Consider the following 27,284-nt stretch of genomic DNA (forward strand, 5'->3'; position numbering starts at 1 on the left):
TTGTCGCTTTCTAATAAATCTATCATCTTTCTTCTTCTTTTACTATGTCAATCAATCTATTTTTTAAAATAACGTCAATTAAAAACACATTCCTAGTTAATTAAGACATATTTAGATTTAATCCATCGTGTTCTATTGATATATTTTCAAGATTAAGTGACAATGATATTGGGACATTTGTTTAATAAAATATAAGCTTAATACGTGACCACTTTGTAAGAAAAGTTGTACATTAGGGTCAATTGTTTTTTTCTTTAATTTTTTTTCTTGAATACTGAATATTCAGAAAGTTTTCTTATTCACTCTATTGAGGAGATAATAACATAAAAGATAAAATTACATATAGTACAAAAATATAAAGAAGTGAAATTATAAAAGAAAGAAAGACATAATTATGTTTTATATTAATTTGATTTTCTCTAGATTTAAAATAGTTTCAATATATTAAAAACGTCATTCACACTGATAGTGTGATCATTGTAACGCCCCGGCAACTCACAGGGACCATCGACTGCCCCCACAGATCACCACCAGGCTTTCCAATGTGCTTTGTCCTCACTCGCACACTTTCTGGGAAAACTTCCCGGAAGGTCACCCATCCCAGAATTGCTCCAGGCTAAGCACGCTTAACCATGGAGTTCTTATGGGCTAGGCTACCGAAAAGCAAATGCATTTTGGTGATATGAGTAGTCAAATAAATTCCTTTAAGCTATCCTTCAACTGTATAGTCCCATACCTATACAGTCTCCAGATCCCTCTCATTCCGGTGTATGTTCGATTCATCCATGTACCCCTTCCACCTGAAGCTGCCAGGAGCCGCTCCTTGTCTGTGCCCCCTGCACCATGCCTCTTGCACCGGCGTCACTCCCCGCCCTCGTTAGTGCCCGGATGTCACATGCCCACCAGCTTCCGTCTGGTTCGTCCTCGAACCACACCGTACTGGGAGAGGCTAGGCTCTGATACCATCTGTAACGCCCCGGCAACTCACAGGGACCATCGACTGCCCCCACAGATCACCACCAGGCTTTCCAGTGTGCTTTGTCCTCACTCGCACACTTTCTGGGAAAACTTCCCGGAAGGTCACCCATCCCAGAATTGCTCCAGGCTAAGCACGCTTAACCATGGAGTTCTTATGGGCTAGGCTACCGAAAAGCAAATGCATTTTGGTGATATGAGTAGTCAAATAAATTCCTTTAAGCTATCCTTCAACTGTATAGTCCCATACCTATACAGTCTCCAGATCCCTCTCATTCCGGTGTATGTTCGATTCATCCATGTACCCCTTCCACCTGAAGCTGCCAGGAGCCGCTCCTTGTCTGTGCCCCCTGCACCATGCCTCTTGCACCGGCGTCACTCCCCGCCCTCGTTAGTGCCCGGATGTCACAATCATTCGAGATAGAATAATTTTATGAAAACCTATTACAAAAAATTACACAATTATTTATAAATTTAATGTGAAAAAAATTCCTTGGGGTTACTAAAAATCAATTACATATAGCAAAAAGTTATAAAAACATAAGAACTTCTTTAACTTTTAAATTGTAATAAAAGTTTTTATTTAAAAGAAATTAACACAAATATAATACCTTAATAATAATAATAATTAGTTATATTATTTAGGATTGGTTTTGAAAACAATAAAAGAATAATGTATTATATTTTTATTTCCATTATTAATGTTTAACTTATGATATAAATCTTTGTAAATTTTATGTTTAATAAAATTAATTGGAATCTTAGTAGAAAGTTGAAAGATTAGTAGTAGTTGAAAATTGTAAATAAAAAATAAAGTAAGTTCATTCGCCACAATTTGTTAAAGTGGATTGGTAATTTCAACTCGTCAAATTTGATTTCCTAATTTAGTGAGTAAGAGGGAGTGATTTAAGATTTTTAATTCACTTTATCCTATTTTTGGTGAGTTTTCAGGTTAAATGAACTCATATTGCTATTCTAATCTTTACAATACCATCTTGATTAAAAGTGTTTTGTAAAATTATTTATTAAAATAATTAATAAATATGAAAAGGTACAAATTTACCTTATTTGCAGCAGTTATATATTGCAGGTATTAATTTCTGCCATTTAGTTCTAGTAATGATTGGGTTATTTTCATGAAAAAAAAAAACAAATTGATATATTTATAGCTTTTGGATTTAGTTAAAGAGTTATAATATATAATTTAGGATGATGACATAAACGATAATGTGAAAAGGAAGAAAACTAGGGAGAGAGTGGAAAACAAGGTTAGGAGAGTACTGCTGATAGAACAGTTCTTAGACGGAAAGAAACCTAAAAGTAAAATCCAAGAATACGGCTTAAATCAAAGGAGCTTTTCTATTTGCCCACATGGCACGTGTTAGAGGTTAATTAGTCTCCATAATGCAATAATTATGTATTGACAAGAATCTTTGATGCTAAATGCAATCTTTTTCTCTCCATCCTAATTTAACGTAATAATAAAAATACACAAATCTAATATACCCTACTATATACATATACATTTTTAATATTACACTACCAAATCAACAACAAACTAATGTAGTTTATTAGTTTGTTTTTTATATGTTTAATTGATTCGGAGTCCTTATTTCTATATATTTGCGTCAATTAGATATCCGTGTTTTGAAAATTTTGAATTGAGTCCTTTTTCACGTAAAAAAATTAATAAAGTCTCTGTCATTAAATTTTGTGGACGACGTTAAATATATTGTCTGGTAGCATGGTAAGGTGACATTTTAAAAACCACGTGGCACATTAAACATAAAGACGTCACGGATTTAAATAATTTTTAATTTAAAAAACTTTCTTTGAATTTCAATAACTTTAAATAAATAATTTGATTTCTAATTAATTTAAAAATCAATTACTTTCCTTTTACACCAAATTAATTTCTTTCTCCAGTAAATTAATTTGATTTCTAGTTAATTTTATTTCCAGAAACAAAACGCAAATCCCCATTTCAATTCGAATGAACCCTACATCTTAAATTAGAAGAAATCATAGAAACCTCCAAAATTTGATGAACAACTGAAATCCTAAAATCGCAAAATCACAAGGGGAAGGGGGATTTTGCCGTGAATCAAAATCTCCAGAAATGGGAACCAAAATCATCCACCCAAAATTGTTAGCCTGAAGCGAGAACAAAGAACCCAAAAGAAATCCCGAAACGACACCCTCGTCGCAACATGCAGAGGCCCTCTCCGCAAAACACAGAAGCTCTCGTCGTGCCTCCGTCGCGCCATAGTCGCGCCTTCGTATTCACCCCCCACAAAGCCTCTCCGTATGCGCAAGCCATAGATGGGTTTCTCAAGGTTGGGTGGTCCGCGAGATCAGAGAGGAGAAGAAGCTTGAAGCTTCTGATTACGGAATCAAAACAAAAAGGAGGAAGGGGACCTATTGTCCAGGCACCAAAAAGAAACTTTGGGGAAAAAAGTTTGAGTTGCGTGAATCAAATTTAGGGTTCACTTGTATTGGATTTAGGATTTTAGAATTAATAATTAATAGTAATTTACAGAAATCCTAATCAATTATAATTAAAGAATTTAATTAGGATTAATAGGAAACCCTCATCCTTAATTAATTACACTTAAGGAAACCTTCCTTCTTCCTATGTTCTTCTAACATTTTTTTCTTTTTATTTAAAGTTATTGAAATTCAAAGAATGTTTTTTAAATTAAAAATCATTTGAGTCTGTCCACAAAATTTAAGGGCAGAAACTTTATTGATTCAATTTTACCTAAAAAGGGACCGAATTCAGCTCTTTCAAAATAAGAGGACCTAATTGACGCAAATATACAGGAATAGGGACATCTGAATCAATTAAACCTTTTCCATAGTTATACCACATGTAATTTAGTACTAGAAGAAATCCTGTAAAAAAAATTAGTACTAGAAGAAATCCTGTAAAAAAATTAGTACTAAAAGAAACCCAATTAGAAGACACAAACTTTATCGTCTCCTAGATGTTGATTTTTGAAAGAAGAACAAAATATCACTTATCAAACTTGTAGAGAAATTTGTTTTAAGGAAATAAAAAATAATACATTTAACCTTATAACATAAAATAATAGGTTAAATATGATTTTAGTCCCTGAACTATTATGTTATTTTGGGTTTCGTTCCTATTCGAAATGTTTGTTCATTTTCGTCCTTTTAGTTACGAAACTCGTATTTTTAGTCTTTACAAAGCAACAACGTTAGATTTTCTGTGACGTGGCTAATGGTGAGCCACGTGGGATGTCAGCTTCCATGATAAATGTGTGCCACATTTTTTTTTCTCTTTTTATCTATTTCACTACTCTTCAATGGAGCAACGTCCATTGCCTCCGAGACCGTCTTAAAGTTTCCACTACCGTCCGCAGCCATCACCACATTGGGCTTTTTACTAAATACATTCTTTTTCTCATTGCACTATAGGTTATAGGAACCTCCATTCTTACAACATAAGATCTTCTTTTACGTGAATCCAATATCAATAGAGTTAAGATTAATATTTTCAAATCACCATTTGGTACACAACCTTTCAACATAGTATTTGTTTCTTATATACAACTACATTCACATCACATAAACAATACGGATACCATCTCTTAACTTCACTTAACCTTATACATATATTCAAATAGTAGATAATAGACTATTTTTTACTCTACTCAACTCATTATCATAAATCTTACACTTGATCTCAATTACTGAATTAATCCATATCGTATCTCAAACAAGACAGTTAATTCTATCATTTATTTATTAATATATATTTTTAAAGAATATAAATATATTAGTTCTTCAAATATATATACAACTCAAATAACATAAAACGAAAGACATGATTTGTTGAGATTATAATTCTTTTACTCCTATTCTACAACTCATTTTATTATTTTTATATTCAATCATTTGATTTATATTTTAATTAAATGAGTTAATTCAATGTATTATCATTATTAAGGGTTACTATAAAAATGTCAAAAGAGTATCGTCAAAACATCTTTTCCGAAACAAGAACGAAGTGCATGTTTGTTTTCTTAACTTTAGTTTATATTAATTTATCAAGAGGAATGTATTTTCCTTTGGGTGAAATATCTGAATCAAACATAATTTTAGTGTGTATTTAAATTTCAGTTAAGAAATCAATTTGGATTAATTAAGTTGAGTTGAGTTTTTTCAGAACTGCGCATCTTATTGTAACTTTTAAATGAACTAAATTTTGAAGTGAACTTTACTTTTAATTAGATTTGAAAAAGAAATGGTAAGCATAATAGCACAATATTAAATAAAATTAGAAGTTGGTTTGAGTATTGTGAGTGAAATCGAAACTTAGCTTTCATTTGTAAAGTTGATTATCCAAATAGGTGAGTTTGTATCTTTGAATTGAGGTATGAAGATGATGGATCGTCTGATTTCAGGTTTTGCCAACTTTTGAAGTTGTGATATCACCATCCCTCCTATCCTATCTAAAACATTTCCACCATCATTTTTTACTTTGCCATTCAACTAAATTCATCATTATAGATCACCATGGTGGGCCAACTCCATGAAAAAAAACAAAAGATCAACCAATAAATAAATAAAGGGAGTCTCTTGTACTTTTATTTCGCATCAAAAAAATAGAATAAAAAGATAAGCTTTGACCATGGGAACACACTGATAATAGCAAACATGGATTTTTTTTTCACCCCATGATTTTCTTTTTCTCATAAATACGTACGAAAATATGATTTCTAAATTTTCTAATTTAGAAATTTTTATATGCAATCAGAAAATCATGTTTTTCATAGGAAAAACTTAGAATACGTAATATTAAGGGTATTTTATTTTTAGGCATACTACGGAGGTGCAGAAAGAAATATGCTAGAAAGGCCAACCCAATTGGTAGAAGAAAACAAACTAGCCCTGTACTTGGGTTTGTGCATCTATTTGTTGAAGAATGTTTTTTTTTTCTACATCTCCACATTTCTTTCTATATCTCCATATTTCTTTTAAATTTCAAAATTATTTTCTATATTTTAAAAAATTCTATATCCACTTTTTTTTTACAACGAATTTTAAAATTTATTGAAAAAAAATAATTTTTAAATATGGAGTTACATGAAAAAAATGTAAGGAGATACAAGGAGAAATACTCTTGATTGAACTTTCCTAATGAACAATGCATAGATTAAAATTTCGTATGTGAATACAAGTTTATGTTGTGAAATGCTAATAAATAACGAAAACTGTGTTTGTTGTATGTTTTGTGACATCCCAAAATATATAGCAATGTATATATGTAGAATGCATCGATTAGAATAATAGAAAGCAGTTAAGAGTACACAATAGATAGAATTAAGGAGTACAGTTATCCAAGTCTGGCTGAGAAGTGTTAAAACTTAAGTACAAGTTCACAACTCTCCAAAATACAAGACTATTGAAATTTTAAAGAGACATAAAAAGTTTTCCAAAAGACGGATCATGATAAAATGAAGTCTAGAAGTCTTTCAAAATGAAGAGCTATTTAACATAAGAGCTAGTAGAAATCCTAAGCACTAGGTGCTGGGTCTTCCTCAACTTCCAAAGCTTGCTCCAAAGGTACATCATCACCTACTGCTCACATCCAAAGGATTGGATGATCATCGCAAGGGGGAAAGCAAACACACGCAACACATACAAATGCAAGGGTGAGCTAGGTCTCAAACAATCATACAATTCATTTTCAATCAATCTAGCATTTACCAGAATATCCATACACATATAAACACCTTAGTCAACATAAGCATTTATTTCATAAAACTCATCAAGACAAACATCCTATCATGTTAAGATTCTAGACACGTCCGGACATAGAATGTATGTAGAGCTGGGGCGGGTTGTGCACTTGTGATGGCCTCTACTGCTTTGCAAAGCCATTGCCGAGGGGTTCCACCCGACCATACACAAGGCTAGTCCGTTAACGCGGAATAGACCTCCAGTGATAGCGTCTACCCTAGGACCTCCCACTACTCCCACCACACACGTCAATCCTCTCTAAGTGAGAATGAAAGACCGTTGGAGTGTTAGGGATAACCCCCCATATGGAAGCCTCTTACATTCGTTCGATACACTAACTGATCCCACCGAGAGATCAAAATTTCCGATTCAATCCGACCATTTTAAATCTCATGATATTCCTTTTGGATCAACAATGTACATCATAAACCACTTATAACCATACACTTTCAACCAATTTGGATCACATGAAAATGCATTCATAAATTGTAACCGAAATATTTAAATAACATAGCTTACTGGAATGAGAGAAAACATAACAGAAAACATCACCACTTAAATGGACGAACCCTATTTGGACGAACGCCAAAAGCCCTTAGGCGGACACTGTTTGGACAAACGTCATAAACCATTGGACGGACACTGTTTGGACGAACGTCAAAAACCATTGGACGGACACTGTTTGGACGAGCGCTCAATGATCAAACCTCCTGAAGACCGAACGCTAACGATCACTAACAAATATCAAGACCGGACGCTTAAGATTCAAACCTAAGAATACAAACTTAAGGCCGAACGCTCACAATCGCAACTAAACCAAGGCCGAACGCCACCAATATGAACGCTTGCTACTACCTATGGACGCTCGCTACTAATTCAACCTCTGACCGAACGCTAATTAAACCTTCAACTGACCGAACACTACTAAACCAGCGAATGAACGAACGCTACTAACCAACACCTGAGCGATCGTTATTTAAACCAATGACCGAACGCTATTAATATCATCCCCTAAAACCGAACGCTCTCCAGACAAGGACGAACGCTAAATGCCTAAACCAAAGCATGATTATGACCGAACGCTATTACCACGAACGAACGTTAACCAAACCAACATTTGACCGAACGTCACTCAGCACATGGCATGACCGATCGTCCAAATCCGACATGGACGAACGGTCAGTTTTTCGCATTCTGCAGAATTCTGCAGAATGATAACCGAACCTCCCTTGACCATTTCTAACCACTTTTCTCAACTTCTTAGACTCTTAATTCTCGTTTTAGACTTAATTAAACTTATCCAAATGATTCTAAGCATTTCTACTACCATTTTTAAGTGATTAAAGTTCACTTTCAGCTCCAAAGCACTAAATTCAACAACTTAGGGACCCAAATTTGATTCTACTACTTGGAACATGTTTTTGACTACTGTTATGTTTCTAATAAGTCACAATGGACTTGTCTAGGCTGCTCGAACAGTCCAGGAACACTGCAGCCCTCATTTACTCAAAATCCCTACCTCCCTTAAAATAGCCCAAATTGACCATAAAGACACTTGATTTCCTTTCTAACAGCACTACCACCGAATTTTCATGCCAAAACAGTTTCAACATACATCATTCCCTCATTCTAAGTCATTCCAAAACAGTTTATAGCCATCAATCACCAATTCACATAACACACACTTCCATACATGCATTTCAAGTTTACTAGAACCAAGTTCATGCTTCCACAACATACCACTACAAAATTTTATCATGCATTCACTCCACACAGTAAAATCAAGAATAGAACTAGCTCCCCTTACCTTAAAGTTGAGCCGTCTAGCACACCACAACTTTCAACCGTATCCTACCCCGGGAAGAACTTAAGCAGTGCCCTACAACCATCACATTGGTGATGAGAACAACCCTTAGAGCTCAAACTTGACAGAAATTGAAAAGAGGACAGTTCTAATTGCACAAAAGCAGTAGAACCATAAGCCCTAAATTTCGAAAATAGCAGAGAAAAGAGGAAGCCACTTACCGGTTGAAGAACGTAAAATCAATCGGATGGTTTTGAAGCTCTCTACGAGACGGTCGTTAGGGTACCACCTAACAGAACATGCAATGGCTAAATCAGTGTGGAGGCTAGAGAGAAGGCAGAAAAGAATTTGGGGAAAAGGGTTTTAGAGAGAGAAAGGAGAATTGGCAAATGAACTTCAGCCTTTTCTTTTTAGGAGAGCCCCCTTACCAAGGTCATGAGCCCAAATTGCTAAAGGTCTGGCTGTCACAATTAAGGCCCAATAACCCTGGGTTCAAATTTTTAGGTCCTTACATGTTTCATTCAGATACACTTTTTTTTTATTTGATATTATTTAATATTTAATGAACTTTTTATCATTTCTGATTTTTTTTTCAGTTTTGACATTGGATAATTACAATTTAAGTTTTAAATTTTGCAACTAAAAAAATGAAAAATTAGATCCAATTTTACAGTTAAACACATAAAAATAATAAACAAATGGAAAATTTAACCACGTCGAAATTATATTTTTAAATTGCAGTAGAAGATAATAATATAGGTTGCTACCCGCTTTGGGTAATAGAAATTAGTGTTTTAAATAATCCCATACAAAATGACGTAATTCAATGTTTTTTCATGGTCCATTTTTAAAAAACTAGTAAAGAAAATAAAGTTAGGGAATTGCTTCCTGCACTCGTTGTTTATCTTTCTGCACCTTAACACTTCTGTAATTTATTTTCTAGCACAATAAAACAATTCCGGACAGCAATCACCCCTCCCTATTATGGAAAAAAAATTTCTGATAGTTTTTCTGATGCGGTGGATGAAGTAAAGTGATAGGGTGCAAGAAGCAACACCCATAAAAATATTACTTGGAGTGGTGCTAGATAAAACGAAAATGAGGGTTACATCCTGCACCTCCAAAATTCTCTAAATTACCTACACTATCCACAATTAAGAAGGTTTGAATATCTTTTAAAAAAAATTGAAAGTGGTAAAAAATTCTCACATGGGTGACTGCACAGATATTATTCCCACACTTATACATTTAAAAACTTATTAAATCAACTTTAAAAAAAATATACCAAAATTAAAAAACATAAAATTATATAAAAAATTATTACAAATTTTCATATCAATTTCTCTATTTACAAATTTATAAAAATTAAATATTTAAAATACATTGTTTATATTAACAAAAATAAATAATTATAAAAATTAAGTTAACTCATTTTATTAAATTTTTTATAAAACAAACCTATTTAAATAATATTACTAAAGCAACATGAAAAAATCAGAAAAAATCATAACAATTATTTTTTAACAATTATATATTATTTAATTAAATTATAAATTGCTAACTTTAATTTTATTAAAAACAGTTTTATTCGTATCGAAAAACTATTTTATTCTTATGGAAAAACTCATTGAAGAAATGGAATTAACAAGGAATTCTTTGTTTCAAAATTATAAAGAATATATTAGTTAAGATTTTTTTTACAGTAAATATAATTCTATTACGTAGATTAAGACAAAACGTCGGATATGGATATTCGATATATATATATATATATATATATATATAATATATATATATATATATATATATATATATATAATCGGATTATCATAGTTTTATTTCTTTTAATCAAAATCAGTTTTATTAATTTTAATAAACTTATAAAAATTAATTTATATTAATTAAAAATTATATAATTACATTATATACTTACACAAAATCATATATAATTTTAGAAACAGTTTTAAACTAATAAAATAATTAAATAAATAATATTATGATATTTTATATAACATTAAATTAAACTGTAATCGGAAATGGTACAAATCGGATATCCAATCGATTTTTGTACATTCGGATTTGCAGATCAGATAGAGTGATCTTACTGTTGAAAACCATTTTTATTAATTTTAATAAATTAATATAAATTACGTTATATTAATTAAAAATTATATAATAACATTATACACTTATACAAAATCATATATAATTTTAAAAATAAATTAAAACTAATAAAATAGATAAATAAGTAATATAATAAAATTTTACACAATAAATTAAAAGGTTAAATATGTTTTTCGTCCCTTAAGTATCATACGATTTTGAATTTAGTTCTACTCAAAACTTTGATAGTTTTTAGTCTCATAGTTTTGAAACTCTTACTATTAGTCCTTAAAATTGGACGGCGTTAACTTTTAGTAGATGTGGCAAACGGCAATGCCACGTCTTATGCCAGCTTGCCTCTTCACTCTCTACCACGTTGCTTGTGCTTGAGAACATAGTTCGTCTTCTCCGGCAGAGTAGAGCCTAGGCTCCATCAGACTAGCCACCGTGCCGAACCTTCCGCCAAGTCCAAGGCGTTGCTGGCGACACCAATCGTCACCGAGGCCATTGCCGGCTGCGGCGTCGATTTCTCCCTCCTTGCCTTTTCTCCGTGCGAGAGAGAGAAGTTCTCTCGTTTAGGGAAGACAACGGGTCAGGTCGGGCACGGGTAGTGCCTATCCGCAACCCGACCCGCTGGATAAAATCGTACCCACTACCCGACCCGATACTCGCCGGGTACCCGTTTAAAAAATACGCGCGGATATTTTAAAACCCGCGGGTACCTGCAGATACCCGTAAAAAATATAAAAAAAACATTTAATACATTTTAAAAATAAAATTTAAATAAAAATACAAATATATATATATATATAAAATATAAATCAAATTAAATGTAAATTAAAATTTAATTTTAATTAAATTTAATTAAAAAATATATAAATTATTTCTTTTTAAGTTTTTGCGTGTAACGGGTACCTGACCCGTTTAGAAGCGGGTATTAAAATACCTGCTACCCGTTACCCGCAGGTAGTAAATATCCGCGGATAGTTACTACCCGCTGCGGATTTTACCCGCAGATACCCATGCCTGCGGGTAAAATTGTCATTCCTACCCTCGTTCCTCCGCCAATCGCCGCTTGAGAGAACCTAGACAAAACCAAAATTACCCGACACCATTACCCGACTTGCAGACTCTTTCATAGTATTCAAAATTACATCTGCATATGCCCTCTTCAAAGCCACCATTTCCTGCACAACTAAATATACTGTTATTGGAAGAACCACAATTATCAAAACTCAATCACATAAACATAAACACACAAAACACCAAACTTTCCCTGTTCTTCTCTAATCAGAATTTGAATTTTAAATATGTTATACTGAAATTCAATGCAAACTTTTAGCACCCTAATTTTCAGCATTATCACAGTACGCAACAAACAAGGTCGCCCAAGAGTTGAAGTCCCTAACACGCATTTTGTCAAACATGTGGCGTGCATTTTCCAACAGGTCACAGGACACAAACATAATGAGAATCCGATTGAGGAAAGGCAAGGGGGTTTCATGCCGCTCTTGGAGATGTGGGTGTACAACTCAATGACAGTTTCTGGGTCACTGGAAACGGTGCACTCTTTTATCAATGAGGTATAGATGTCAACGGGTATAGGAAAAGGTAGAGCATCCATCAAGTGCAATATGTATGAGGTTATAGCCTCTTTTCTTTTTCTTTGGCTCCTTCATGGTGAATGTACTTGTTTGAGGAATGAGGAGACACAGAAAAGTGTGAATGGGGTAGCGCAACAGTGGTAGAAGCTCGAGTTGATGGCTGGGAGAAGGCAAACTACTTAGGTTGTTCTTCAAATCAAGGTTTTGGTCGAAGAATAGGTGGTGGGTTGCTACTGTTGGTACAGGTGTAGTGATGCGTACCATTCTTCAAGTGATGAATGTTTCATTCCCCTTCCAAATTAGCGTTTGTCAGATTGAAGAAAAACAACGTGGCAGAAAGTGAAGAGGCAAGCTGTCATAAGACGTGGCCTCGCTGTTTGCCACATCTACTATAAATTAACGTCCTCCAATTTTAAGGACTAATAGTAAGAGTTTCAAAACTATGAGAACTAAAAACCATCAAAGTTTCGAGTAGGGACTAAACCCAAAATCGTGTGATACTTAAGGGACGAAAAACCTATTTAACCCTAAATTAAACTCAACCGAACGTGATTGTATGCCTGCATCAGATATCCACATCCGATTTTGATAGATTCGGATTTCCATATTCGATCAGCTCATCTCAAGTTGATTTTAATTTAAAAACAATTTTATTAATTTTAATAAATTTATAAAAATAAATTTATATTAATTAAAAATTATATAATACATTATAAAGTAATACGAAAATTAAAAAAATTATAAACTAATATAAACAAACAAATAATTCATAAATAATATAATTTAAATATTTGACAGAAAAAAAGGTTAATCGGATATAAAAATCTGAAACTCTCATTTTCGGTTCTCAATAATCGATATGTGCATTTTCGGAAAATGAATCAGTTTTCTAGTGCGACCGTGCAGATGAACCAAAAATAAAATACTAACATGCAATAATGCAACAGATTAACAAAAAAAAATACTAACAGGCAACAGATTAACCAAAAATTAAATCTAACCTCTCTCCAGTAATATCAATGCAAGTACAAAGAACACCAAGAAGAACACTCTAAAAGCACCGCCACAAAGTACTCTAAGTACACCACCATAAAGCAAGTCAAGCTTGGATGCACTACTCTAAACTACACTTAAACACTACCGACCCCTCTCAAATATCTATAATTCTCCAGTAATATCACACTCACTCACAAATACTCAAAAGAAAAATAATTATCACAGAGTTCCAATTCAAATGGATGCTACGTCTCTTAATAAAATTCTGAGAGAGAGAACAACATGTAGTGGTGGTGGAGGGAGTAACCTCAAAAGTGATCGCTTGTCTCAGAGAGTTACTCCCTACACCATCACACATTGCTTCCTGCACCACCACACTTTTTTTAAATTCCAAAATTATCCTTCATATTCTAAAATATCCTACACCTCCTCCTTTTCTCTTGAACAGATGTCGACATCCGTTGAAGAAAAAATTCTTCAACGGATGTGCCACATCCGTTACGTTTAGTTTTCTTTTTTAAGTTTTTAGTTTTTTTAAGTTTTTAGTTTCTTTAAGTTTTTTAATTATTTACTTTTTTTAAAAATTATTACTTAGTTATTTATAAATTAATTTTATATTTTATAATAAAATAATTATTATTAATTTAATTTATGTATTATTATTTTAAATAATAATTAAAATACTTTTTAAAAATTTATTAAAACGCATTGAAGTTTTTTTCTTTTTAAAGTTTTTAGTTTTTTATTTTATTATATTTTAAATTAATATATAAATAATATTTAATTTTTTTTAAAATTATTATTTAATTAATTATAAATTAATTTTATTTTATTTAATAAAATAATTATTATTAATTTAATTTATGTATTATTATTTAAATAATAATCATAGTATTAAAACGGATTAAATAATAATCATAGTTTTAAAAGTTTTATTAAAACGGATGTGGCAATCCGTTAACGGATGTCGCCACATCCATTGAAGATTTTAAAAATTTATTAAATCGAGAAGTTTTTTCTTTTTAAATTTTCAGATTTTAATATATTATATTTTAAATTAATATATAAATATTAATTAATTAATTTAAAATTATTAATTAATTATTTATGAATTAATTTTAATTTATTTAATAAAATAATTATTATTAATTTAAGTTATATATTATTATTTAAATAATAATCAAAGTAGTTTTAAAAGTTTTATTAAAACGGATGTGGCAATCCGTTAACGGATGTCGCCACATCCGTTGAAGATTTTTTTTTTTTTAAATAAAAACAATAAATTAAAATATAGGATTTGTGAATGGACGGATGTCAACATCCGTTGAAGGTAAAACGAATGTTGATATCCGTTTTAATATATTTATAACAAATTTTTTAATTATTATTTAAATAATAATACATAAATTAAATTTAATAATAATTATTTTATTAAATAAAATAAAATTAATTTATAAATAATTAAGTAATAATTTTAAAATAATTAAACAATATTTATACATTAATTTAAAATAAAAAAAATAAAAAAAAAAACTAAAAACCAAAAAGAAAAATGCAACGGATGTGGCACATCCGTTTTAATATATTTATAACAAATTTTTTAATTATTATTTAAATAATAATACATAAATTAAAATTAATAATAATTATTTTATTAAATAAAATAAAATTAATTTATAAATATTTAAATAATAATTTTAAAAAAATTAAATAATATTTATATATTAATTTAAAATACAATAAATTAAAAAAAAATTAAAAAAAAAAAACTCAACGGATATGGCACATCCGTTGAAGAATTTTTTCTTCAATGGATGTTGACATCCGTTGAAGAAAAGAGGTGGGGTGTAGAATATTTTAAAATATAAAGGATAGTTTTGGAATTTTAAAAGAATGTGGTGGTACAGAGAGCAAAGTGGGGTGGTGTAAGGAGCAACACCCTTGAAATTTTGGGTGAGATATGTGTTTTTTGTCGTCATTTTTTCTCCTCTTTTTGTTTTATTTTATATTTATTAAAATGGGTGTTGCTCCCTCCACCACCACACCTTTCTTCCTCCACCTCTTCTTTATTATTTTGCCCCTTAGTAAAATTTTATTTTTAGGGTTATTATTTTTTAATTTTATCCATTCACAACTTATTTCACTAATAATCTATTCTAGTCCCGTACATGAGTAAAATACTTTTATTTTATTTTAACATTATATTTTTTCCTCTCTTTCTTTCGTCGTTGTGAGATACTAAGAGTTGGAAAGGTTGGTGGCGGTGGAAAGAATTATCAAGCAGTCTCCCTTTCGTGGTGCAGTGTCGCTCTCGTGGTGCAATGAGTGGAGTGGTGCAGTGCGTGTCGTGCTTCCTCGAATAAACCTTGAAATAAAACCTTAAAATAAAAAAAGTAAACGGAGGTGACATCTTTTAACGGATGTCAACATCCTTCAACGGATGTCAACATCCGTTTAAGGAGAAACGGATGTTGACATCCGTTTTACCTTAAACGGATGTTGACATCCGTTTTACCTTAAACGGATGTTGACATCCGTTGAAGATGTCACCTCCGTTTAAAGGTTACGTTTTTTATTTTAGAGTTTGTTTTATTAGGGGACATTCGTTGAAGGATGTCACTTCTGTTGATGTATACTTCCTCACGCTGGTTGATGCTCTGGATGCTACTTGATGTTCCTCCACACCACAGCGGCGGAGCTCCTTCACACCCCGGCGACAATGGAAGCTTTCAAACCAAAACAAAAACTGGGAAAAAAAATAATGGAAGTGCGGGAGATGGAGAGATGAAACGAAAATGGGGAAAGGGGAAGAGAGTTTCGTGAGTGGGTGCTGAGAAAGTAAAATTGAGGTTTCAAATTATTTAAAATAGGATAAAAGTAAAAATCTTTTTAACTTAAAGATATAATTGTATTTAAAATAACGTGGAGAGGTGAAAGAAGTATAGGGTGGTGGTGGAGGGAGCAACACCCTATTAAAATTTACTCGACTTTTATTGTACTTTCTATCTTATTACAACATTAATTATATTTTTTTTCAATTACGTTAAAAATGTATATTATCAATTTCAATAAATTAAATATTATATTGATTATTTTTATTTTTTAATATTAATCATTGATTATCTTTATTTACATGAAAATATTTCACTTTTATATATTTTTATTTAAAATTTATATAGTTATACTTTTTTAATATTTGACATAAAAAAATAAGAATAAATATCTTTAATATTGAATATATGATAATTATGTTTCTCTTATTGTAATTTTTATAAATTAATTAATTAATATTAAAACATAAAACAAAAGTAAATATGTTTGTAAATACTTAATTTTATACTCACCAGATATGATATAAACATAAGTAAGGATGGTATCCTGAGATATAATTTGAATTGAAACAGGACTACGATGTTTTAAGAATTTTTTTCTTTTATAATAAATTATGTCTCATTATTTTATTTTATTAATTCGTATATTTGAAATATTTGTCCAAAAGAAATTATCATTCTTATTTGTAAAAAAAATTGTTAAAAAAATATTTTGCTTGAAACAGAGTCCTGAAAGAATTTTACATTTTCCTTCTTTTGTTTACACGAATATATGAATTGAGGATAAATGGAAGGTTAGGCTCTGCCACAGACTCTGGAAAGCAGAGAGAAAAGGATGATGATGATGATGATGACGGGTTTACTGGGTTGTTCTTGCCAGAACCAAACAACTCTGAAACTGCCTTCAATTCCCACTTTCTCTTCCTTACCTTTCCTTTTCAAAAATTCAACCTTTTCTTTCCACAAATCGTCATTGCCACGTCCCATCAAAGCTCTCTCTTCTGCCATCCTCCAAACAGCTACTCCTAAGGCCCCTCAAGACCAGGGTCAGTCTCAGGGTTTCTTCTCTTTCACTTTACCAGCGGAACTCAATAATAAAATATCAATTTGGTCTTGCAGGTGTCAAGCTTCAATGGAAGGCCACGGTGGACTTCAAGTGGATAAAGGATAACAAGGAAGCTGTTGCTGCCAACTTAAGGAACCGTAACTCTGACGCTGATTTGGATCTTGTTCTCCACCTTTATGACGAAATGCTTACTCTTCAGAAGGTTATGTCATGTTATGTTTCTCTTCGATCCTTTTCCTCTTATTTAAACTACCTATTCTGAATAGATTGAAATATAGCAGTCCATTAAATGTCTTGTTTTTCATTGATGAATACCTGCTGTATCTCAGTTACGTAGAGCAAAGATAATGGGTGAATTTCTGGAGCTTATTTCCTGGCTTGTATTTGGATGAAGTTATCTTGTTATGCTTACACGAGAAATAAACCATCAATCTTGAGTGGTTCCTAAAGGAATAATTTTTGTTTAAGTAATCCCTTGAAATATTGAGTATTCATCTCCTTAGTTCATCTGACGTTAAGGGACTAACTTGAAAGAGTTTTCAGTTGTTAAGAGACTACATAAAGCCTCCTTGGACAAATTTGTCCATACGTACTTTTAGGAGAAAATAACTGAATGAGTTTTTCATTAGTTAAAATTATCTTATGCGTGAACTAAAATATAGAAGCTCTATCGTATAACTTCTCCAATTTTTATTTCTTTTTAAACTTGTGTATGAGGTAAATTTAGGTCATGGAGAAGTTTGTTTCATTTTTTCCCCTCTACTATGAGTGTTTTATAGGAATGTTTGTCCACAGAGGCCCTTCATACGATTTCAAACACTTCCCATATTAGTTAGATAGTTTGTTTTACTTACACTATATATACGAGAGTAATAGTGCAGGGGTGGAACTGATGGTTCACTCTTAAACAAATAAGAAGGAAAAATATATTGAGTTTCTTTATACACTAATATATTAATTTATGCACTTAATTTTTATAGCTCTTTCAACCAACTTCTCCAAAGAAGGTACATAAGATGATTTTTGCTCATGAGAGAAATTCAACTCATTTTACCTTCGAGTTTTTTCTCTTGCAAGTGTTTATGGAGAAGTTTATTAATATGAAACAAAAACTTTTACGATTATGTTAAATATAAGCTACCAACCGTGGATTAAATGCTTGAAAGATGGGTATTGGTGTAATGTCTTCAGCTCTTTGTTCTCAATGGCTTGGCTAATTTGTTTCTTACAGATAGCAGGAAGTTGAGAGGGTTCGTGGAGAAAGAAATGCAGTTGCTAACAAGATGAAAGGAAAATTAGATCCCTCTGAGCGTCAAAGATTGATTGAGGAAGGTACTTTTGGTGCTATTTTTCACCCAACTGTGCATTTTGGGTTAATTTCTTAAGACGCTTTTTGTATGCAGGGAAGACTTTGAAGGAGGGACTTGCTGCTTTCGAAGATGACCTAGTGGAGCTTAATAATAGGCTTCAGCTGGAAGCACAGTGTATACCAAACATGACACATCCTGATGTTCCAATAGGAGGCGAGGATTGTTCCACCATAAGGAAAATGGTATTTCAGTTATACAAATTTCTTCCTTTCTTCTTCTGGAAGAGAAAAGTTGGTTGTTGATGATGTTCATGCATTGATTTCTTTTCCTCAAATATTAGTTATTGTGAACGTGTAACATTTTAGGTTGGCAGTTCTCCAAATTTCAGCTTTCCTGTCAAGGATCATCTCCAACTAGGGAAGGAGCTTGATCTATTTGATTTTGATGCAGCTGCAGAGGTATACTTAGATTAGTTAAAGCATCATTTATTTGCCGCTTGGCAAAGTCTGGTATCAGTTTGAGTTGTAGGGTCATATGTGAAATGTTGCACTGTGACCCTGAAATGGTATTACAATCTATTAAGTTAGTATCACTTTTATTTTCCAGGGAATGAATCCGTGCCTTGAGGTAGCATATTCTCTTATCTGAATGTAGCCAATAATGTTTTGTATATGACATGAAATTGACTAGGTCTTGAACTTTTCTAAAATTAAATGCTTCTTCTCTATCACTGTTATTGTATACAATATTAAGACCTGATTCTCAGTTCTAACTTTGACAATAACTTTTCATAATTAACTTTGATGGTGACTTATTCCTTACTTTTTATTTTAATCTTCAAGATGAAATTTAGATCCTCAAAAGAAGAACTAGGATATGATTGGCAGTTGACTTCAGTTTGTCTTTTGGATGTATATCTAACATGCTGCTTCACAGGTCAGTGGGTCAAAGTTCTACTACCTGAAAAATGAAGCAGTTTTGTTAGAGATGGCTCTTGTAAATTGGACACTCTCTGAAGTGATGAAGAGAGGCTTTACTCCATTAACAACCCCTGAAATTGTGCGATCCTCTGTTGTTGAAAAATGTGGATTCCAACCGCGTGGAAATAATACCCAGGTTTGTGAGTGTGTATCTCTTAACAATGCTCTCTTTCTCAAAATTTGTTATTAAATTATTCTTGACCTTCATGATCATGGCCATAAGATTCATAGCTCATGACAAACATTTTTGCCAACCATTTATCTGCCGTTAGAAGAATGTGTCCTTTTAATCCTTCCGTTTCCATCTTGTTTTATATTTTGCTAGAGTTAAGGGCTACAAAGGTCGTACAGTTATAATCATAATACGGCTTCTAACCTTGTTTCATGATGCAAAACATTGCATCATCATTTAATTTTTCCTAAAATTTCCTTGTATGTCCTGTGTTTAATTAGATGATTAAAGTTCATAGCGTTTGTTGATGTTCTTGCCGAACATTGAACAGATTTATTCCATCGATGACAGTGACCAATGCCTCATCGGCACTGCAGAGATTCCTGTTGGTGGCCTTCATATGGATTCTATACTCTCTGACTCTTTCCTACCTTTAAAATATGCGGCATTTTCTCATTGTTTCCGAACGGAGGCGGGTGCTGCTGGCACTGCTACAAGGTTCGAACATTCTAGTTTTGACCAATGGATTTGAATCCCCTTAATAATTTTCAATCTTTTTTAATATACAGGGGGAATAAAAACCATTTGTTGCATGTATTAGATTGGACTTTACTAAATTTATTTAACCAGTTGAAATTCCTATTCTGAATGTCTTATAGTACAAACTAATGTTAATGTCTTCAAATATTTGGTTTTTCAACCTTTTCTGATCATAGTTGTCACTGACTACTGAGCAGAGGTCTTTATCGAGTTCACCAGTTCAGCAAGGTTGAAATGTTTATTTTCTGCCGCCCCGAAGAGAGTGAACATTACCACCAAGAGCTGATTAAAATTGAAGAAGACCTCTTCTCATCCCTGGGATTGCATTTTAAGTGAGCGCTACTACTTTTCACTTTTAGTTCTTACAATCTTTCTTCATTGTTTAACATAATTCCATTATTATATTTATTCTAATAACTAAGCTTCTATGCAGAACTTTGGATATGGCCTCTGCAGATCTAGGTGCACCTGCCTATCGTAAATTTGATGTGGAGGCATGGATGCCTGGTTTAGAAAGGTTTGGTGAGGTACTGCAACAGCTCCTTCCTTTTCCATCTTGCAATGCACATCTCTACACTTTTTATGCCCATTGGGCTGAGATTCTTGCTTGAGTAGAGTGCAATGCCTGGAAGCATGGCTAGTCAAATTAAAAAAAGTTCAAGATATTATTAAAATAATTCCTGCACAGAACTTACTATAATGTTAATATATCTGGAGTTTTTAATTTATTGTACCTGTTGATATGACCTCTATAACCCGTAGATATACTATTATTGTGCAAGTATTAGTCTTGCTTGCTGTAAGAGAATACTGCATTTTGTTTTATTATTTATTTGTTAACAATGATTAGCAACTTGATGCTAATCCCATATACAAAAATCATGTGGTTTTCAATATAACTTGTTGAGCCTTGTTATTGTGACAGATCTCTAGCGCATCAAATTGCACAGATTATCAGAGTCGTCGTTTGGGAATAAGGTATCGTCCTGCATCAGAAGCACAGGTGACAAGTGGAAAAAAATCTAAAGGCAATCTTGCTCCACCACAGTTTGTTCACACATTAAACGCAACAGCTTGTGCAGTACCACGGATGATTATATGTTTGCTTGAGAATTACCAACAAGAAGATGGATCTGTCCTTATCCCCGAGCCCTTGAGGCCTTTCATGGGTGGCCTTAGTGTCATATCCAGAAAATCATTGTAAGTGATCACAGTCTTTGTTTCCATTTGGAGGATGCTGTTGCGGCAGAGTATACTATGGTGATAGATGAGTTGAAGCAATTTTCATCAGAATGATATTTTTACAAATGATCTTACTGATTTTTTATCCTTACAAACTAGAGATTTTGTATTGTTACCCTTTCTTCCTCTGGAATGTAGCCACACAAATTTGATAATGCAACGTGTATGTAATTTTTTTATTGAGAAGGATAATGGGAGGGACATAATTTTTTATGTCTGCGAATCTCATTTTATTTGACATCTAAAATTATAAAGTCATATCAAACACATGAAAATATAGAAAGTTGAAACTATATAATTTCCAGTAAATAATTTTTTTATTATTATGGGTAAAAAAACTTTTTCCGGAAACTTGTAGAGGAAACGCATTTATTTTCCACGTGTTAAATGAGCCGCCTGTATAGGTCCATATTTGACCATAAATCTTCCATTTATAAATTTCGTAATGCGTATTTTAACATCTCCAAATTTAAAAGGAGAAAATGAGATTTTTTTTAAATAAATAAAAAATTCATATATATATATATATATATATATATATATATATATATATATATATATATATTGCTGTTCCAAGCCAAAAACGATGCAGAGGGTAAAAAGATCATATGATGGGGAAAAAAATTCTTCACTTCAGGACTAACCATATGGAACTATGAATTATGTTGGATTAATTAAAAATTGTAATCCCAATAATGAATTTCACGAAAAAACATATTTGCAGTGACGTGTGGTTTGAGTCCGTGGCCATATCTAAAATGCTTTACATAAACAAGGAATGCTCACTGAATGAATCAAAGAATCGTGCCTTCCAAAAGACCCAATCACACTCAAGAATCTAATCTAACGTTCTCTTCCTCACCAACTTGATATATCTTTCATCTTCTTTCTTTCCCCTCCCTACTTCCTTTTCTTTTCTATTGTTGTAATATTTTTTTTCAATATGTACAACACATCCTTTAAGCCATATGGATCCATTAAAGGAAAAAATATTTTGCTTTATCTAGCCTACCTATACCGAGAAGCGTTTACAGAGAGTGATTCTGTCCGACATAAACAACCTGGTAAAGGGTTTGCATAAAATGTTTCTTCTGAACGAAACCTGTCCGAGCCCTTTGTTCCAGAAACGGGTCCTTTTCTCTTTCTGAAGAAGCCAAGCCTGCTCAACAACTCATGATAAACACTATGTCATAACCAAATGTTTTCCTTTTTCATCAGCACTTTATCAAAATTCTTAACAAACTATATTCTTGTTCAAACTATCTAACTGGAAGAAACAAAACCAGAAACATAAATTAAACAAACTTGTTTGACGAATACATTAATGCATGTCCTATCACTTACCGTCTTCTGTGGAGATCGATAATTTTATTAGACAGTGTTTTCCCCTCGGTCATTGATCCATTTTTCAGTTTATCAAATAAACGAACAAGCGCTTTCCTGATAACAGAAGTGAGGTCACGCAGAAAGAACACCTTTGTAATGATGTACAACTTTTGAAAGAGAGTCTCACCTGTCAGGAGATATTGTTCTTCCTCTCCCGAGAAATCGACGATGCCCTTCAACGGCCTTCGCCATGTTTCCAGGGTAAGAATGTACAAACACATCACTTTCAACTGATACAATATAGTCCAGAGCAGCCATTTGAGACCCATGACTAGAAAAGGGTTCAAGCTCCTCCATGGATACCAACTTTTCCTGAAATTAGTCATACGTCATCAACATCATATCAATGCATTATCAGATTACTTAAACATCATTAAGTTAAAATCTGTTCAATGCTTTATCAATGTATTATAATTGCCTACCTTGCTCATTAACAGTGGATAGCGGGATCGCAGGTCAGCCATATGGAACTCACCCCCATATATCTCCCCAGCGGCAATATAAATTGGAGTCTTTGATGGGTATCCAAGAGCAGTGAGAAAAATTCCAACTTCCTTTGGAGTTAAGGGGCAAAACCCTTTGGACCTCTCTTCTATGGGATTAATGTATTTTCTTTTCCAATAAGTAGTATTCTCTCTACAATTTTGGAGCACGACGGTAATTATCAAAAACATCAGATGTCAGATAAAGACAAAAAGTTTCAACAAATCATTTTGAAGCATCATCAATACCTGATAAACCGTAGCTCTTGAGATTCAACTTTAGATAATTCATGTGTGCACCCACTAAATGCAAGCATGTCCTTCTCATAACGTAAATGCAATGCAATATAGGGACCGAATGACCTCATCCTCTCCACTAATGTCTGAAAGGATCCGAAAGGTATTTGAAAATGAAAAAGAAAATCCTAAGATTAAGGACAGAGTGTGATAAGCAATCAAAGAAACTAATTAGAGTTAAATATCAAGTTATATACTTTTCCCATTTTTTCAATACGAGGAGAGAAACGAAGAGCTTCATAACAAGCACGGCAGCGAAGCTTCTGAATATCTGGAGGTAGATTGTTATTTGCTAACCGAGAATCAGATTTTGAAGCTCGAATTATCTTTAGAGGATTTTAAAAACAAGATGGTCATACAATGTTAGAACTTAAAGTAAATGAATAGATCAAATACGTAGCTGTACACACAAACAGATTTCAATCAGATTACATACATTGAAACTATCCCACAAGGCAGCAATCTCATTCTCATAGTAATCCATACCAGACCAACTTTTGAATTGCATGACGATTTTGGTTGCTTTAACCAGTTCCTTCGGAAGCTTCTTAATGATCTTTATATCATTAGCTAGAGAACTAATAAACCACTCATCATCGAAGATATCAGAGAAATTGCTGCAGATCAAATAAAAGGCTATAAAATAACTCATGTAAAATCCAAAATAGAGAAAGATAATAGAAAGATATAAACACAAACGAGATTCAAAACTTACCTAGTATCATGCCAAAATGATTTTTTATCAAGTTCTGGAATCACAAGAGTAGCATTTATGATACGAGCTATGGCTACCATATCACATATCTGTAGTAGAGGAAACAAACTTTCAGATTCTAGCAATAACAATGGTAAAGAACATCCAAATGTGACATGTACTGGTTTATGTTCTCTAAATTCAAGCTTTTGCAATCAAGTAGACACTTTAGCAAACTTTGTCCTGAAGTCACGTGGAAGTAAAACTTCTCAGCAATTAAACTCGTAGAGAACTTTCTACAATCTAACAACAATCAAATAAGAAGATGAAAATTCAACATGGCATAAGCTAAGTCGCTCACACTAAAACTGTGTTTCATTATTTCATAAGAGATTTATTTAGAGAGAGAGAACCCATACCCCAGAACGCATTTGGTTTAGCCCTCCATTTGTATGAACTGAAAGGTAACCCCGTGACCTTGTCGGAGCTGGATAAACAGTTAAAACTTCAATTAAGGACTGAAACAAATCACACTCACAAATTGCTACACATGTGCAAGTTTATTACTTGTGTAATTAGGAGTAGGCTTCGTGCAGGGTATAAACCCATGATTTGGTGGAGGTTTCCACAATTTCTCGTAGTCTGACTCCTTTCTTGAACCCTTCAACTACAAAACCAAAGGAGTGAAAACAGAGAAAAAGATGCATGCATAATTGCTTTGCATAATTTAAAATATTTCTGACAAATATAGCTGACAAGCACTAAAGCTAAACCAGACAAGTCATTTGACCGTACAATTTGACGAGATCAATAAACATTACCGCTTAGAAGTGAGCAGAACCAAAAGAAAGGCAGTTAACAAAGAAGAAGTCCCCCAATGGCAGACAGGAAAATAAATTAAGAAAACAAAAAGATTCTGCATTAGGATGGTTTTCCAACAGTTAGCAACTTAATCAATAATAACCAAGTGAAAATAGTACATTTATGATTTACCTCATTCATAATACATAATTTTTGGAAAAAATATATAGTATTACTACCCAGTGTATTTCATTTCATAGTCACATTCAGAGCATCCCAAAAACAGAGAGATCAGCAAAATAAATTCTAATAGAATATAATGATTGAAAATACAAAACCTTGGGAACAGAGAGCGGAGTCTTGAATAGATAGGGCGGAACGAGTTCTCGAGTCCAGCTTTGCGGGTCATAAAACTGTCAAATTTAGAATTTGACAAAAAAAAAAGATAGAAACAAGAAAAAAGGAACTTTGATCAGTAAACCATAGAGTAACAACTGAAACCAGAATCTTCAAAAACAAAACCCGAAAGCCAAACTTCCACATTTCAGAAATTGTAGGCTCTAATGGCAATCTAGTTAAGTCAAAATTACTGAAAACCGAATCTTTTCAAAGAGAGCCGCGTAAAATAGATTCATTGTGATTGAATTAACAAAAAACAGAATCTGTTAGAGGCAAAAAACAGTTACAGAAGACGAAAGAATTATGGAGAGCCCTAAAGAGAGTATTTTGATTTGTGGGAAAGAAAGAACAGAGGAACAGAGAGAAAAGGCAGACCGAGGGGATCTTGTCACTGAAGTTGTGATGAGTGGGCGAAGGAGAAACGTGAACGTGAACAAAGAAGAAAGAAGTGAGAACTATGGAGAATATTGAGGCGGCGAGAAACCTTCTGAGCATGCCCAGTGGAACCGTCCGACGCTTCTGCTGCATTGGTCCTCTTCTCTCTACACTCAGCCAGGAAACGCGGAAACTCGTTATTTTTACTTTTAGTATTGAATGAATGAACGAATGAATATGATAAAAGGTAGAAGAAAACAAGGTTGGACAGTTATGTCAAGAAGAATGAGATGAAGAGTGTGAACCTCGGAGTGTGGGGTTCTTCGTCTTCTTCATGGTTTGGTTTGCAGTAAGGAATAAAAAGCGCTGCTCTGTTGCTGTTCGGTTTTGGCTTTTTCTCAACGTCGTTTGCCACCTTGCACTCCTCGCTTTTCTCTACTTCTCCTTCTTTATGTTTAAATATAATTATTTTATTATTATTATTTTCATTTTTACTAATATTTTTTTTTTAAATTATAATTAAAATTGTTCGTGCTTCATTCATGCTGGTTTCAGTTGCAGATCTCCCTCGCCACTCCCGCAAATCTATAGTCGTGGGAAATCAATTTTGAATTTCTGGAAAAAAGTTAAACTCATTCTATAATAAATTACTTATTTTTTAAATAAAAAATATTCATTAAATAATAATGATCAATGAAAAGTAGATTATATAATTCAAAATTATCCAGAATTTCAAATTTATAATTTCCAAAACTTGAACCAATTACATGCTTACCAAAATAAAATATATTAAAAATCTTGAACCTTTTCTTAAATAAATTTTGGATTTAATTTGTATATATGCAATGAATAGTATAGTTATAGCAGTTGGTTAAAATATAGAGAAAAATGAATGTAACGAACAGCCCTTATTATTTTTTTAAATATATTTTGGTAGGTTACTAGTTTAAATCTAAAAACGAGGTTTAAACTTTAAATATTGCATCGCACTAATCAATTGGTATGATGCGCATATTATTTGGAACTGACTACTATTATTCACTTTGTCTCAAATTTTTATCACTTTCTTACTATTTATTTTTACTATGTGAAATTAAAATGGTTCATTAAATTGAAATAACTGGTTTGTTATAACTATAAGTTATATTAGGATTTAAGTTTATAATAAATAAATATTTTTAACATGTTTCTTAAAGAAGTGTTTATATTTATGTAAGTAAACAGTTTTTTCTTTGACTAGCATTAAACATTAAACATTCATTACATTTCACATATAGAATAAAGTTTAATCAAATATTTGTCTTTTACTTGACCCCATCACAATATTATTATTTTATTAAATAAAGTCAATTCAATGGTTAAGAGTTTAATTTTGATGCTTTATCAACAAATCTACAATGAGATTAAAGAAAATAAATATAATAGTTTTTTATTTTCAAAATATATAAGTATAAGGAA

At 32.4% G+C, this 27,284-nt stretch overlaps 2 protein-coding genes across 2 annotated transcripts; one reads left to right on the forward strand and one right to left on the reverse strand.

The window, feature by feature from the left end:
* The first annotated feature begins 16,849 nt into the window (after positions 1 to 16,849).
* SRS (Seryl-tRNA synthetase) lies at positions 16,850 to 21,605 on the forward strand. The gene is made up of 10 exons (XM_047322878.2): positions 16,850 to 17,128; positions 17,202 to 17,350; positions 18,387 to 18,480; positions 18,552 to 18,700; positions 18,824 to 18,916; positions 19,395 to 19,574; positions 19,942 to 20,108; positions 20,348 to 20,482; positions 20,584 to 20,677; positions 21,076 to 21,605. The coding sequence occupies exons 1-10, from the start codon at positions 16,918 to 16,920 to the stop codon at positions 21,352 to 21,354; spliced, it is 1,551 nt and encodes a 516-aa protein (XP_047178834.2). The 5' UTR covers positions 16,850 to 16,917; the 3' UTR covers positions 21,355 to 21,605.
* A 487-nt stretch (positions 21,606 to 22,092) lies between these two features.
* LOC124845727 (O-fucosyltransferase 7-like) lies at positions 22,093 to 26,222 on the reverse strand. The gene is made up of 13 exons (XM_047322875.2): positions 26,132 to 26,222; positions 25,827 to 25,993; positions 25,391 to 25,465; positions 24,819 to 24,918; positions 24,671 to 24,738; positions 24,273 to 24,361; positions 23,994 to 24,174; positions 23,755 to 23,883; positions 23,510 to 23,643; positions 23,201 to 23,414; positions 22,906 to 23,090; positions 22,737 to 22,832; positions 22,093 to 22,551 (listed from the first exon to the last, which is right to left on the reverse strand). Exons 1-13 carry the CDS (start codon positions 26,160 to 26,162, stop codon positions 22,401 to 22,403), a joined length of 1,620 nt encoding a protein of 539 aa, XP_047178831.1. The 5' UTR covers positions 26,163 to 26,222; the 3' UTR covers positions 22,093 to 22,400.
* Between the last annotated feature and the right edge of the window lie 1,062 nt (positions 26,223 to 27,284).

This window comes from Vigna umbellata, chromosome 2 (genome assembly GCF_029865625.1).
Source record: "Vigna umbellata cultivar VRB3 chromosome 2, Vumbellata_1.0, whole genome shotgun sequence".
NCBI lineage: Eukaryota > Viridiplantae > Streptophyta > Magnoliopsida > Fabales > Fabaceae > Vigna > Vigna umbellata.